The sequence below is a fragment of the Girardinichthys multiradiatus genome, chromosome 8 (assembly GCF_021462225.1).
Source record: "Girardinichthys multiradiatus isolate DD_20200921_A chromosome 8, DD_fGirMul_XY1, whole genome shotgun sequence".
NCBI classification, from domain to species: domain Eukaryota; kingdom Metazoa; phylum Chordata; class Actinopteri; order Cyprinodontiformes; family Goodeidae; genus Girardinichthys; species Girardinichthys multiradiatus.
Genome location: NC_061801.1, coordinates 5,866,709 through 5,883,068, shown reverse-complemented (window position 1 = coordinate 5,883,068; position 16,360 = coordinate 5,866,709). Strand labels below are relative to the sequence as shown.

The 16,360-nt window shown below is 40.2% G+C and overlaps 1 protein-coding gene across 6 annotated transcripts in view; it reads left to right on the top strand.

Moving 5' to 3' along the window:
* Nucleotides 1-9,599, top strand: part of mctp1b (multiple C2 domains, transmembrane 1b) — a 58,884-nt gene extending 49,285 nt beyond the window's left edge. For all 6 annotated transcript variants that reach the window (XM_047373618.1, XM_047373617.1, XM_047373616.1 and 3 more), the window contains 7 exons: nt 2,616-2,735; nt 2,817-2,927; nt 3,014-3,067; nt 5,766-5,875; nt 6,292-6,401; nt 6,741-6,838; nt 6,994-9,599. In XM_047373618.1, coding sequence (XP_047229574.1) covers nt 2,616-2,735; nt 2,817-2,927; nt 3,014-3,067; nt 5,766-5,875; nt 6,292-6,401; nt 6,741-6,838; nt 6,994-7,065 — 675 coding nt within the window. In that variant the 3' untranslated portion in view covers nt 7,066-9,599. The remainder of the gene's footprint in view (nt 1-2,615; nt 2,736-2,816; nt 2,928-3,013; nt 3,068-5,765; nt 5,876-6,291; nt 6,402-6,740; nt 6,839-6,993) is intronic.
* Nucleotides 9,600-16,360: the final 6,761 nt, after the last annotated feature.

Here is a 16,360-nt window from a genome sequence, read left to right as displayed (position 1 = left end):
TTTTAACCATTGAGCATGGGTGGGGGTAGTTGTGTCTTTACGTTTTATCAGAAATCTGCGTTTATCTAGAAGAGGCGCTGTGTTTAGAGGAGGAGAGTGTCGACCTTTCCTATCTTCCCGAGAAGTGCCACTAGTGTGTTGGGTTCTACTTGGTGCCTAAAGATGAGAGATAGGGTTTGAAAGATGTCTTTCCAGCACTTTTGAAGATGTCCAAAACATGTGAATAAGGAGGGCCTCTCCACCACCACACTGTCGCACCCAGGGCTCACATCTGGAATAATGCAAGACAGCCTCACCTTAGACATATGAAACGCCAACAGTGTTGGGCACAAAATGATGATGGACTAACCGATTTTGACAGACCCAAGTACCTACCCCAGACAGTCTTAATGTGGTCCAAAGATGAGCTTTTCATAGCTGCCAGTTTGCTGTAAAAAAAAATGACACTGTACTCTGTTCTTAGGATGCAAGGTAAGGAAGATATCTACTGTATTTGTCTTTGAAGCCTCTGGGAAATTTGTTAGTTCAGACTGAAGAACGTGTCGAACCTGTAAGTATCTAAAAAAGTGTCCTCGTGGAAGATCACATTCTTTGGAGATTTGGGTAAAGAATGCAGAGCTATTATTAATGAAAATGCCACTGAATGAATGTCCTTTCTGTACCAGTCTTAGAATACGTAGTCAGATATAGAGGGCTGAAATAGATGGTTTGACAGGATAGGGGGAAAATTCCTCAGAGCAAAGTGTTTTCTCATCTGGACCCACACCCTCACAGCATGTTGAGTTACTGGATCAATAATAACTTTTACTTTGGGGGAGAGGAAGTGAGGATCCAAGCAGTGCAAAGTTGCATTTATATTTACAGGACGGGTAATCACATGAGTACCGCAGACTTGGTTAGCTAGCCTGCACTCTGCTTAACAGTTTTACTGCTAAATACGTTTAGCATGGCAAGTTTACTTTTATAAAAGCATTACTTTAATAATATTAATGAGGCGACGTCTTTCAATTTCCAGCCTATAACTTTCCAAGGAGAAATGAGTGAGCGGTGTGGTAGTGCGCCAAAACAGGGAACTGCTCTTCTCACTTTAGAGCGTTCTCTTTGTTTCTTTATTAAACAGACAATAAACTCTACGAGTGATATGATAGACAATTGTAATGGTTTTGAAAACGTAGCTCTTTAGAAACCACGGTATACCTTGAGGCGGTTAACTGGCCTATGCCTAATCAGACCAGGCACAACATTTTGACTCCAGAATAGAGACCAGATGTTCCTTTAATACAGATAATTTTCCTCTGTTTTTGATAAACATCTACAAGCTCTCTACAGTCCAGTCTAACACACTACAGTACCTCTCCTCCACCAGAAGGAGACGATTCGTATGAAATCGATCACATTGAGATTTAAAAGAAGATTGTGGGCAGGATAAAAGCAGTGCTAAGCTACAGATTCGAAACACTCAGTGAAACTACTCGATCCCCCGCTTTCTTTGACAAGGTCTACCTTTCCCCTTCAGTCCTAAATTTTTGAGTTTGTGTTTGAACTTCATATAGACAGAGTGAGGACACAGCAAGACACGTGTAAAAAAACTAACAAACAAATGGCTCCACTGTTGTTTGGATTTTTCAGCACAGAAAGCAATTCTCAACCTTTGTGTCATAATTTTTTCTGGATTTCGAGTGGTTTCTGATCAATTCGCTCTTCCATTAGTTGTAACCATAACTTTTTACCTACAGTTAAACCCAATATTATTTATACCCCTGGCAAATCTACCTGGGGTGTTATATTTACCAACATGTAATATGAACCATTTCATACTCATGTATTTAAACCATTGCTTATCATGTTTATTTCTCTTGTTAGTTATATACTTTTGATGAACTGTGAGGATAAATAATCGTAAAAATACTCAATATAATTTTATTTTATGATCTGAAAACAGCCTATTTTCATTTATTTTGGAATCTGATTTGTGATCAAAATTACTCCAAGCAATCTCATTCTGGTAGATGTTTACTGGAAGCACACAACTAAATTTATGAGTAGATCATAACACAAATTCCTTACAGTGGAAAGTATTTTGGAGATTCTCACCTTTTGACACCAATACGTCTGCATTTAGATGGGAGCTGCAGACGTAAGAGAAAAACAATCCACTTTGCAAAAAATACGTTAGTGTGGACAGGACCTCAGTCTGCTATGACGTCTGTCTACTTCAGGCAAGGTCCGACTCATTTCCAGAACTTAAAAAAAATAAACAGTTCCTTTAGGTTGTTTCTGCAGCAGGAACAGCTCAAAATAATGCGTAAAATGACCTTTGGCTGAAATCAGTACAAAGTGGAAAACTATTTACAGTCTGAAACGTTTTGTAATGTGAAGGAGAACTGAAAGACAGGACTGGATGTATATTGAGAAATTACATGTTAATAAGATAAGAGAGAAATGTCTTGACTTGGTAAAGATTGTACTGACATAACAGTTGGAGAAATCTAAAATGAACTATCTTTTATCTGATGCTCAACAGCGATTCAGAGGCAACGTCTTCATGATGTACTCTGCGTAAACTGTGGTATCATGTTGGCAAATAGCAGAGTGCAAAACTTTGTGTCTTCCAGTTGCTGCAGCAGAACTTCAACCGGGTGAAGAGGTGCATCATGGTCCTTTTCAGCTACGGTACTTACATTAACAGCTGCTTTGAGTGGGAGTCATCACAGAGGAGCATCACTGCTTTGATTGTATGAAGAACACACACACACACACACCTGTAAACACGCTGCTTGCTGTTTTTCTCACTGTGACTGTTCTCTTCTGGTCAGCTGTTTGTGATGGTGGTGTGGAACTTTGAGCTCTACATGCTACCACTTGGCTTGGTTCTGCTGCTGGTTTGGAACTACTTCTACTCATCAAGCAGAGAAGTGGCTGAAATGGTGGGAAATTAGACTTTTCTGTGTTTAGGTGTTTATTTTACAGACCATTCATGTATTGAAGCTCTCTTTCTCTCTGTGTTCTGCAGTCTATGGAGGCCATGTTTGAATGGGAGGATGAAGAAGAGGACAAAGAAGAGAAGGTACTGTCCTGTGCCATTCACATGCACTCAATGAATTTAGATTTTTCTCTGCCCAGGGCTCATGTAGTTTAACTTGGTATTACTGCAACCCAATAAACAACATTGATCTAGAGACTTGCTGAATACGATTTTGTAAAGCTCTGACTTGCTGAAATACGTCTTATCTGATTTTAATTCCTCTTTAGCAATTATAATAAAAAGCATTGAAATTAGTTTTTTTCTAATATCTGGTTGAGTTGAACAGCTGAATAAGAGCTGAATTATTAAAGTGAAGTGGCAAGATGGGTCTCTCACATGTGAGTTTTGTCTCCCCGGCTGATACCCAAAACCCAATAACAATCTCCAAGACAAGCCTTGGAAAGAGAAAAAATGGGAACAGCGAGGTTAAATAGGACAAACTACACCTTCCAGTAAAAAGACTACGAAGAAAGGAGATGTTTGTGTTCACTATGGACTTCAGAAAACCCAGTGGACCAACACCAGCAGATGACATGGAACCCCAAACCGTCACTGACTGTGGAAACGTCACACTGGACTTTAAGGAACATGGATTCTGTGCCTCTCCACTTTTCCTTCAGACTCTGTGACCTTGATCTCCAAATGAAATGCAAACTTTATTTTGATCTGAAAACATGACTTAGGACCACTGAGCAACAGTCTGCTCTGATTTCTCCTTAACGCTGGTAAGATGCCTCCGACGTCTCTGGTTCAGCAGTAGCTTGACACAAGGAATTTGACAGTTGTAGCCCATGTCCTGGATATGCCTGTGCATAGTGGATCTTGACATTCTGACTCAAGCTGCATTCCCCACCTTGTGAATTTCACCCAAACCATTTGATGGACTTTGCTGCACACTCTTCTGAATGCTACAGTTACTGCTACTTTGGCACCATTTTCTGCCACATTTTTTCCTTCTGCTCAGGCCATATAACATTTCTGTATTAAAAATGTTTTTTTCATAGATTTTATCTGATATTATTCTGAGAAACTGAATTTTGGGGTTTCAATAACTGATCCATAATGTTGTGATTATGAATATATTATTTAATATTTAATATTAATACTTTAATCTTTTATTAAATAATATTTTGGTTTGTTAAGGGTGTTCCTCTGAATCCCAGCCCAATAAGGCGGTAGTATTAGGACAAAATAGAAAGGTGTGAGCCAAGCTCTAACATTATTCAATAGCAAAACTCTGTACACACACAGAATGAATTCACACAATTTTTTAAAGAATTTATTAACAAAAATAAGTCAACTCAAAGTCAAACATATTTCAATCAAGAAACTCTTTACTATGCTAAAACAATCCAACTAAACTACCAAGCAGAATGAAAGAATAAGGAAAATTAATGGGCTATGTACAATATAAACAAGTTGATTAAAGATGGTTAAAACCATGACCGAAAGAGTGATGCAACATTACCATACAATATTTATGTTTGAGAACAAAGGATTATCTTGAAGAATCTGGAAATGAAGCTAAGTTAGTTTTGGAACTAACGTAGGCAATAATTGGTATACCTTCAAACAACCATTCACAATGCAAGATCAGATAAAACATTATTTGAATAAAATAACATTCTAAAGAATGATTTGCTGAATAAAATCAACCTTCTGGATGACTAATTCAATTAAACGGTGTTTAATTAGCTGCCTTTATTTATTTAAAAAATGTAAGGAAATATTATTTTGAATAAGAACCAAACCTTTTAGATAAATGGGTCTTAATTGTGTGTAATTAGTTATCAGGTTTAGTAAAATAATATTTAGAGAAATATTTTTTCCTAGATTTGAAACCAACAACCTTTCTGGGTAAATGATCTTCAGCTGACTCATGAAGTGGACGAGCACCCGTTCTTAGCCGTTAGTGGTTGGAGCTAACAAAAGAAGCTTATAGCTGGTTACCAGAATCAAACACATACCTTTAAAATACCACTAATAAAAGGGTTGAAATGCATAAGCGTAAGGGCGCGTTCTGGTTAAAACCACTCTTTAAATAAAGTTTGTCTTAACTTTAAAAACACAGAACACATCATTAGCTGGGTTTCTAAACACAAATAAAAACAAACGTCACTAAAGAACATTATTTAGATTATTTAATTCTAAACTAATCTTCTCTGCCCAAACACTACCTCTTACGTGAGCCGTGCTGAGGAGACATTATCCTGGGTGTTGAGGAAATATCCACGTGTGGGTAAAAAAAGGTTTGCTTGCAGCTAACCTCTGTAGCTCTCCTTCCAGCTCCGCTTGGGACCCGTGTGGAAGAGGTCTGTTTGTTGGAGCGCGGGGTTTTTATTCAAACAGTGACGTCACAGGAAGTCAGATCTTCTTCTGTTCCTGTTCCTGGCTGTGCTGGAAGTAGGTTACTGTGATTTATTTTGAAAATTCAAAGATCAAACTGGGGTTTAAACGTTGTAATCCATGGCTGGACCCAACAATAATCATAAAAATTAACACAAATAAACAGTTGAAATATATGACTGTTTATAACAAATCCTAAGAATATATGAGTTTAAGTTTTTAAATTTCATTACTAAAATCAACTAACGTTTCAGTGACATTCTCCTTTATTTCAGTAGGTTATTTATTTTCACACCAAATCAACAGATTCCACCTCTAATATTGGTTTATCTAGACTTCATTGAATCAGCGTCATTGAAAACGTGTGTGACAGTGTTTTTCCTCCTCCTATCAGGACTCGGAGCACAAAGGCTTCATGGATAAACTGTACGCCATCCAGGACGTGTTCATCAGTGTACAGAGCGCTCTGGATGAAGTAGCATCTTTTGGAGAGAGGTTAAAGAAGTAGGTGTTCTGCAGTTTTCAGTGTTTATCTGTCCCTAAACAGCAGAACAAACCAAGAGCCTATACAGATAGTCCAGAGTTCTGGAAATAAAGCTGTGTTGTTAGGTTGTGAAGAGCTAAACTTACCTGCACTAGATACCCCTCTCAGTGTCCTCATTTTGTGTAAATATTAGTTTCCCCCATATGCTAAAGCTACTTTTTAGCCCAACTGGGGTTCAGAATCAAAGTGGATTTATACACTGGTTGGAACAATATATTCTCACTAAACCATTGAAGCCCTAGCACCCAGAAGGAGTTCTCTAATCTGGATTTAATTTGGTCCAGATTGCTATGTTCCTGTTGACCTTTGCCCTCTTTTTTGAATGAATGTTGGACACGCCCATAACACCCTGTATCACTCCATATCTCTGCTGCAGCACCTTTAACTGGACAGTGCCTTTTCTAAGCTGGTTGGCGATCACTGCCTTATGTTTGGCCACACTTCTGCTCTACCTCATACCACTACGATACCTTGTGCTTGCATGGGGTGAGTCCTGATTGATTGATTGACTGATGTCTTTGTAATTAACTCATATGAATCCCAAATTAATTATGACCCTAAGCATACCACTACATTAGTTAGAAAGTAACGTAAAGACAAACAAAGCCAGTTTTGGAGCAGTCATCACAAAGCCCTGATCTCAGTCCGGCAGAAAGTTTCTGATAGAGAATAAGACAAGCATCTCTAAAAGATGACAAAACTATATAAAGGAATATCATTTTTATAAAAAAAATTATTAATCTGTTATAATTTACATTAACTATAAAATGGCATTTCAGAAATTATGTATGCAAGTTGTACATGTACAGTATGTCTGTTCTACAGGTGTGAATAAGTTCACCAAGAAGCTTCGTGATCCATACATGATCGACAACAACGAGCTTCTTGACTTCCTGTCCAGAGTCCCGTCTGATGTTCAAATGGTGGGTAACACGGCCATGCTGGCATGAACGGGGCTTACAGTATATCTCTGAACAAGTGAAACGATTTAAAGTGTCCTGTGTGTGATTGTATGATGGTTGACAATAAACCAGCCTATCTTCATCTTTTCCTTCATTCTCGTTGTGCTGATGGACAGATGCAGTACTGTGAGCTGAGAGTGGATCCTGGACAAAGCCCCAACAAACGCAGGAGGACCAACCTGAGCTAGCTGTAAACTGTAAACAGTGTAAATTCTGATTTATTTGGAGTGTCTCTTGTATATTTGATCCTGATAAAGAGCATTTACTCTACTAATTTTTATTTTGTTGCTACCAGACTAAATTATTTTCTAAATATTTGAAGGAAAAAAGGACACTTGATGTTTTTCAGTTTTTCAATCATTTGTTCCTCTCCGCACAATTTAACCTCCTATGTTACAATAACAAAAACAATGGATGTACATATGTAGTCTGCATGCAGTGCCGATGTTGCATGGAGCTGGAATACACATCTTTAAACATTTCTGTGCCGTTTTGAACTGAACGTGTTGTCGCAGTGAGACTTTTCCTAAAACAGAGCTGCATGCTGTTTCTGCTGCTGGTATTCCATGTGATCCCAGGATATTCTTACCCTCAGTAAACATTATCACCTTCTTGGTAATATTCTGCAAGCACTGCAAGGTCCACTTTTATACTATATTATTGTTTTTTTGTTTTTTTTTGTATTCTCGTCAGTTGGGCAAACAAATGTATTTGTATGAATTTAGCTTCAAATATGCATCACTTATTTTTTTCTCCACTGAAATGAATAGCTTGGAATTTTCAATGGGGGTTCTCATGAGAGGTTATAAGTAGTCAGTGTTTTACTTCCAGTAAGTAGCTTAAGCGTCTGAGTTTGGAAAAAGCAAGATTATAAAGGGGGGGGGGTCTTGCAGTGGCTGATGAATAAAACTAAAGCAGTTATCTGTCAGCTCTGATCTCAGATATCTCTCAGCAGTTTATCTGAATACTATTTATAAAACTTAAAGCATTGTCTCATTGACAGTAGATGTTTATTTACATTAAAGGGATTGTTCTGATTTTTTTAAATAGAGGTTCTGTCAAGTTATTATCAGTTATAGTTCCCTTACTTGTAGTAAAATGTTACATCACACATAGATGGTAGAAAAGGCCAGAACACCTCAGGGTTTGAAATGCTGACCCCTCACACCACCCACCCTGCCATTTTAACTGGTTTCAGTCACCAACAGCAACTCAAACATTTCATGATCATTTCCATTGAATAAAATGTTATATTAGTGAAAATTTAGGGTGCATTCACACTGCTGGGCCGGTCCAGGGATCGGTAAAAGTGAGAAAACTCACACCTTCAGTTGGCCCGGTTTGCTTTCACACAAATTTTAAAGACCGGACTGAGCAAAATCATGCAGTGGCAATGGATTGTTTTGGGGGTGGTGTGGAGCTTATCGAGAAGAAAATGGCATGAAGAAGAAAGTCCATCTCATCGGGGTTTTTGTTGCCACTTTGGTGCTTAATTGTAGTCATATGACTGCACCTCTGCACTACTCCACGTCGCCCCACGGGACATTTTCAAACACCCTTTGTTTTTCCTCTACTTCTTCTACTCAAATGCACTGCTCTTATGTTACATATTCTCTTCCTGCTTTTGGTACACTTTCACACTGCAAGCAAACTGCTCCAGGGTCCAGATAAACTTTGCCAAGACCTTTAGTTTTGACCGTGACTGGGTACAGTTTCCTATGGTCTGTTTTAGGGTTCGGGTTTGGTTCACACCGCATGATCTGCTCATAAACCGAACTCTGGCACATTACAAAGTGTTCCAAAGGTTTTGTGTGGAAGGACTGTGAATAAACTTTCATAAGTCACTGTTCTTTGCTCAGGTAACATCATTTCACATAATTTCAGCGTTAGAAAACTGCAACAGACATAAAAACAGATAGACGTTCATGCCTGCTAATATAGTGTTTTCTTCCATGTTTTCAGAGTTGTTTTGAATAACTAAAATCATTTTATTCATTCTATAAACTCACTGCGACATAACATCTTTCTACTACATGTAAGGGATCTATTACTGATTTAAACTACACAGAATTTCACTTCAACAAATCTATCCCTTTAATTTCTATGGTGATTGTTATGGTTATTACACTAACCTTCCTTGATGAAACATGAGCTGCAAATTGGAAAGTGGTAAGCACTTCCAAAGTGCCTGACTAATAGAAAACTAAAGCAGTGTTTTAACAGAAAATGATTGGTTAGCTGAAAACAGTAGCTACAGACTGTCTGAGACTGTTTCAGGATGGCAGAAGTCATGTTTCATCTTACCTCTGTTCTGATTAGCTTTTGGCTTCAGTCTCTGTAGAAAACTGGTCCCTGCACAGGTAAGATATTAGCTGCTTTTAACCTCTTAGCACAACCTACCACCAATAATTGAATCCCTTTGTTTAAGTTAGATTTTACTTGTCCCATCACATGCATGTTGGATTTTCATGACCAGGTACAGACACATATCACATTTTTAGATCACAAGAAATATGACAATGTCACCTTCAACATTCCAGCTATTTCAACTCTATAAACGGTCTATGGGTTTTGCTATGAAGTGAGATGGAAATATTGAACAATATCCAAGACTTACTGTAATAAGTGAACATTTCAGTTTTATTTCCTTTCATCTTCATTTTGACTGGTTGCATCACCTTCCTCTGGAATTTTAAAGCGAAATACGATAGATAAAACTGTTGATCTCAGATTTTCTTTTTAAAACTCTTCAAACACAAATTGAACTCTGGGTGTAACTGAGCAAAGGCAGAAATATTTTTACCAAAAAGTATGGGCTCACCACTCTTAGAGGATGTTCAGTCTTGTTTTAATTTACAGCACAAATGGGAAAAAACTGCGGCCCTGGATGCTGAATGACTAGAAGAGAGAGGACCTGGCATCTTTATTTCTGCCCCTGCAGCACAACTCTTTGGTCTTTGTGATATTCAGTTCCAAGACCTCTAAATATCCTTTATTTAGGTGTGTTTTACTCAGCTGGAATGTTCAGCTGTTAAAATAAACGAACATACTAATTAGCAAAAAATCAAGACAAGAGATAAACCGTAGAGAATTACATTTTTGGGCAGAAGTTGTAATTGAAACAAACATGTAAATGAAATCAGTTTTGTTGTCTTTACTACCCAGATTCTGTCCGAACACTAATGTACAGGTCCTTCTCAAAATGTTAGCATATTGTGATAAAGTTCATTATTTTCCATAATGTCATGATGAAAATTTAACATTCATATATTTTAGATTCATTGCACACTAACTGAAATATTTCAGGTCTTTTATTGTCTTAATACGGATGATTTTGGCATACAGCTCATGAAAACCCAAAATTCCTATCTCACAACGTCAACCTTCAAATAATCATGTACAGTTATGCACTCAATACTTGGTCGGGAATCCTTTTGCAGAAATGACTGCTTCAATGCGGCGTGGCATGGAGGCAATCAGCCTGTGGCACTGCTGAGGTCTTATGGAGGCCCAGGATGCTTCGATAGCGGCCTTTAGCTCATCCAGAGCGTTGGGTCTTGAGTCTCTCAACGTTCTCTTCACAATATCCCACAGATTCTCTATGGGGTTCAGGTCAGGAGAGTTGGCAGGCCAATTGAGCACAGTGATACCATGGTCAGTAAACCATTTACCAGTGGTTTTGGCACTGTGAGCAGGTGCCAGGTGGTGCTGAAAAATGAAATCTTCATCTCCATAAAGCTTTTCAGCAGATTGAAGCATGAAGTGCTCCAAAATCTCCTGATAGCTAGCTGCATTGACCCTGCCCTTGATAAAACACAGTGGACCAACACCAGCAGCTGACACGGCACCCCAGACCATCACTGACTGTGGGTACTTGACAGTGGACTTCTGGCATTTTGGCATTTCCTTCTCCCCAGTCTTCCTCCAGACTCTGGCACCTTGATTTCCGAATGACATGCAGAATTTGCTTTCATCCAAAAAAAGTACTTTGGACCACTGAGCAACAGTCCAGTGCTGCTTCTCTGTAGCCCAGGTCAGGCGCTTCTGCCGCTGTTTCTGGTTCAAAAGTGGCTTGACCTGGGGAATGCGGCACCTGTAGCCCATTTCCTGCACACGCCTGTGCACGGTGGCTCTGGATGTTTCTACTCCAGACTCAGTCCACTGCTTCCGCAGGTCCCCCGAGGTCTGGAATCGGCCCTTCTCCACAATCTTCCTCAGGGTCCGGTCACCTCTTCTCGTTGTGCAGCGTTTTCTGCCACACTTTTTCCTTCCCACAGACTTCCCACTGAGGTGCCTTGATACAGCACTCTGGGAACAGCCTATTCGTTCAGAAATTTCTTTCTGTGTCTTACCCTCTTGCTTGAGGGTGTCAATAGTGGCCTTCTGGACAGCAGTCAGGTTGGCAGTCTTACCCATGATTGGGGTTTTGAGTGATGAACCAGGCTGGGAGTTTTAAAGGCCTCAGGAATCTTTTGCAGGTGTTTAGAGTTAACTCGTTGATTCAGATGATTAGGTTCATAGCTTGTTTAGAGACCCTTTTAAGGATATGCTAATTTTGACTCGAGTTAGATCGAGTTAGATCTTCGAGATAAATGAGAGGGATTTTTTACACACTGTTTGGAAATTTACAAAGAGTCTGTCTGTTCACTGACCACAGCATTTAGGACTGAATAAATGAATTTTCAGAAAAATTACAGACCCCAGGCTAAAATGCCTCTACTTAACTCCAGGCTAGATTTATCAAATGTATGGAGTATTTGTCCAGCCTTGTGTTAGAATAATTATTCACAAGCCTATATTCGGTTAAAAGAACACTGTTATAGCAACCAACACGCACACATCTGCATTATATTTGGTCTGATATCAGAATCAGAAAAGCTTTATTGCCAAGTACGTTTTTGGACATACAAGGAATTTGTTTTGGCGTAGTCGGTGCAATACAATACAAATTAAACAGAATAAACATATCTACAATATAATATAAATATACGTGCACAGTTTTAAGTGAGTGAGAGTAAGTATAGAGCAGTATAAGATGCAAGAGCAATACAACAGTGCAGGTGATCATTGTGCAAGTATGGCAGTGCAAGTAAAGCAGGAGTCCAAGCTGAGCGTTAATGTAACGCATAGAGTTACAGGTTACAGGTGTCCTGTCAGCAAAAAAAAAAGGGGGGGGGGGGGGGGAGTGTCAGGGTGGTTTCCGGGCTTTGTTAACCAGGCTGGTGGCAGATGGGAAAAAACTGTTCTTGTGGCGTGAGGTTTTGGTCAGCCAGAGGGGAGAGTCTCAAAGAGTCTGTGACCGGGGTGGGAGGGATCAGCCAGAATCTTCCCTGCCCGCTTCAGGGTCCTGGAGGTGTACAGTTCCTGGAGCGACAGTAGACTGCAGCCAATCACCTTCTCAGCAGACCGAATGACACGCTGCAGCCTGCCCTTATCCTTGGCTGTAGCACCAGATGGTGATGGAGGAGGTGAGGATGGACTCAATGGCTGTGTAGAAGTGCACCATCATAGTCTTTGGCAGGTTGAATTTCTTCAGCTGCCGCAGGAAGAACATCCTCTGCTGGGCTTTCTTGATGAGGGAGCTGATGTTCGGCTCCCACTTGAGATCCTGGGAGATGATGGTTCCCAGGAAGCGGAAAGATTCCACAGTGTCAATTGTGGAGTCACAGAGGGTGATGGGGGCAGGTGGGGCTGGGTTCTGCCTGAAGTCCACAACCATCTCCACTGTCTTTAGAGCGTTGAGCTCAAGGTTGTTCTGGCTGCACCAGTCCAACAGATGGTCCACCTCCCATCTGTACGCGGACTCGTCACCATCAGAGATGAGTCCGATCAGGGTGGTGTCGTCCGCAAACTTCAGAAGCTTGACAGACTGATGACTGGAGGTGCAGCTGTTGGTGTACAGGGAGAAGAGCAGAGGAGAGAGAACACAGCCTTGGGGGGAACCGGTGCTGATGGTCAGGGAGTCAGAGACGTGCTTCCCCAGCCTCACGCGCTGCTTCCTGTCAGACAGGAAGTCAGTGATCCACCTGCAGGTGGAGTCGGGCACACTCAGCTGGGAGAGCTTCTCCTGTAGCAGAACTGGGACGATGGTGTTGAAGGCAGAGCTGAAATCCACCAACAGGATCCTGGCATAGGTTCCTGTGGAGTCCAGGTGCCGGAGGATGAAGTGAAGGGCTAGGTTGACTGCATCGTCTACAGACCTGTTGGCTCTGTAGGCAAACTGCAGGGGGTCCAGGAGGGGGTCGGTGATGTCTTTTAGGTGTGAGAGCACAAGGCGCTCAAAGGACTTCATCACCACAGAGGTCAGGGCGACGGGTCTGAAGTCATTAAGCCCTGTGGTCCTTGGCTTCTTGGGAACAGGGACGATGGTGGAGGACTTGAAGCAGGCAGGCACATGACATGTCTCTAGTGAGGTGTTAAAAATGTCTGTGAAGACTGGAGGGTATCTGAGTATCTGTTTTAAATGTGGACTTCCTTGGGTCCAAACACAGCTGATGTTATCTTTTAGTGGTCAAAGACCTGCAGCTGAACACCTCCAAGTATCTACAACTGCTACTGCAATCAGGGTTTTCCTGGTTTTATCAGTAGTTTTTCATTAATTCACTTTCTACAGATGTCAATGTTGTATCAACGCATGCTGATGTCTGATAACCAAAGAAAATCAAGTTTAAAGGTGTTTTGAGTTCCTTTTTAAGACGTTTATGTCCAGCTGCACTTTACTTTCTTTGTTTATTTTCATAAAGAAACACAGGTGGACTGGGATTATGTTGGCCATCCCCTTAAATATCTTCTCTTACCCCCCTATTTAATCTTGTTTTTATCCCTGTGTTTCTCTCTGCATTTTAGTCCCTGTCTTTTTAATTTTGGGACGTGATTACCTGCATGTCTGTGAAAGCTGCTGTCTAAGTGTTTTGCATGATTGAACCTAAAAAATACAAGTACATTTATGGACACTAAATGTGTGTAAAGGCTGTATTATTGGTCCGATGTACTGTTATCTCCCCCTGATGAGTCCTCACTTCTGTCACATTGATCTGTTTTTGTCCAACACAGGACAGACTGTAATGACTTCTTTCTCTGAGAAAATATATATATCAGACACAGCAAGCAACACAGATGATATAATAAGCAAAAATAGTTCTTTATCAAGAACTATTTAAAATGTGATATAATAAGCAAAAATAGTTCTTTATTAAGAACTATTTAAAATGTGATATAATAAGCAAAAAGGTGTGGCAGAGCTTTCTGAAAAAGATGCCAGATTTTTAGGTGTGGATTTATCAAGAACTATTTAAAATGTGATATAATAAGCAAAAAGGTGTGGCAGAGCTTTCTGAAAAAGATGCCAGATTTTTAGGTGTGGATTTGCTGTTGGGAAGTCCATCTGTCAGTTTTCTATACTCGCTTCTTCCATACAGGGTCATGGGGGCGATGGTGCCTATCTCCAGCGGTCTACAGGTGAGAGGCAGGGTACACGCTGGACAGGTCACCAGTCCATCGCAGAGACACACAGGACAAACAACCACGCACACACTCATTCACATCTAAGGGCAATTTAGAGAGACCAATTAACCTAACTGTCATGTTTTTGGACTGTGGGGGGAAGCCAGAGTACCAGGAGAGGACCAACGCATGCACCGGGAGAACATGCAAACTCCATGCAGAAAGACCCCGGCCAGGAGTCGAACCCAGGATCTTCTCACTGCGAGGCAACAGTGTTACCAAAGGCACCAACGTGCAGCCACTGTGTGGAAGTTGTCCAATGGAATAAAGATGTTAGACTATACTGGAAGATGCCAGATTCAGTCAGTTCTGAATGGAAAAGTGAGGTCATAACTGGGTATAATAGCATCCACCTACAGCAACCAAAATTGGATCTGACTGACTTACAATTGTGTGCATAATTTCATGTAAGAATCATTCATAAATTAAAATAAAATATCCAGGGTAAACATGCATTCCAGGAAATTTAAGCTAATCATATTTCCAAAAGGTCCATAAACCACTTTTGAGGGTTTCATTTGGGAAATAATAGTGCCACGTTGGACAGTATACCTACTTTGTTTGATCAGTTCAGGTCTCAGTTGCTTTTGAGGAAAAAAATCAAGTTGGAGTCTCACTGCAGCACACTCTATCCAACAGCTGATCATAATGCCTGCTAAAGGTCAAAGGGGAGTTGGACATATCACAATCCAGTTTCCTAATGTCAGGCAGCCCTTCTTTTGTGCTTAAAGAAGCACTAAAGAATCAGTAAGTGCTTATGTATTGAAGTCAATGGTAAGGTAGCTGATAAAAATGTTTTTAGAACATATTTTCTACTATATATGTGGTTTGATTAAGATCAGTCAGCCTTCAGCAGCAAATATAATAACTCATATAGTAACAAATCCTACTAACTCATGTGTTCCTTGGAAAAATAAATAGCCACCCCATATCCAGAAATGTATCCATTATGTATACCCGCTCATCTATGCAGGGTCACAGGGCTGGTGCCTATCTCGAGGGTCCATTGGGTAAGAGGCAGGGTTCACCCTGGTGAGGTTGCTAGTTCATGTCACTGTAACACTGAGACACACAGGACAAATACCACACATATATGTTTAAACCTAAGGGCAATTCAGAGCAACTAATTAACCAAACAGTCATGTTTTTGGGCTATAGAAGGACCCATTCATTCATGGGGAGACCATCCTTGATCCAGATGGATGGATATGTGGATAATTTCAAACATCCTTTTGAAAAAACTAAGAATCCTATACATAGAGATTTCACAAATCATCAAGAAAGCTTTGAAAGTGCTATTTCTTGCATTTTGAATAGTAGAATATATGTGTCTGAAATCTCAAATTGTTCTTTAAAGAATCTGTTTGGTGTAGAATAATCCATTTGAGCTGTCAGACCAGTCTTAAAAAGGAAGATTTTGATCTAGAGATACCCAAATGCAGTCTTGACTCCTTAAAAACTAAAATAAGCTTTTATCGGAAGCCATGAATCATATGCAAATAAGCAATAGAAAATTCCTTTCTGCCACAATTGACAAACTTTTCGTATCACGGGTGCCTGGTGAGGTTGTGTCGCCCTGGACAGTAGTACTTACTGCCCATAATGAAATACAAGTGTATGTTACGTCGTGCCTCTGGTGTAGGACACGTGTGTGAAGGTAGCATTGCTGCTGTCGGTCACAATGAAACAATAGTGACATGATCACACTGGGGAAACAACTTTACTGAGAACTCTGTGGTTATTTAAGCAGGACGATAGGTGACTGCTTTGTGCACAAGTCTCAACAGCATGTGTGTGTGTGTGTGTGTGTGTGTGTGTGAGAGAGAGAGAGAGAATCAATAGCGACATGTACTGCAGAAAACTGGCTTTGCATTTTTTCCTTGGTCAACCAGTCATAAAATAAAGCAAAATAAATCAGATGCACACACTGTTTCACACACACCAAGCAGCTAAATGGGTTTTTATGATGTGTATTAAGAA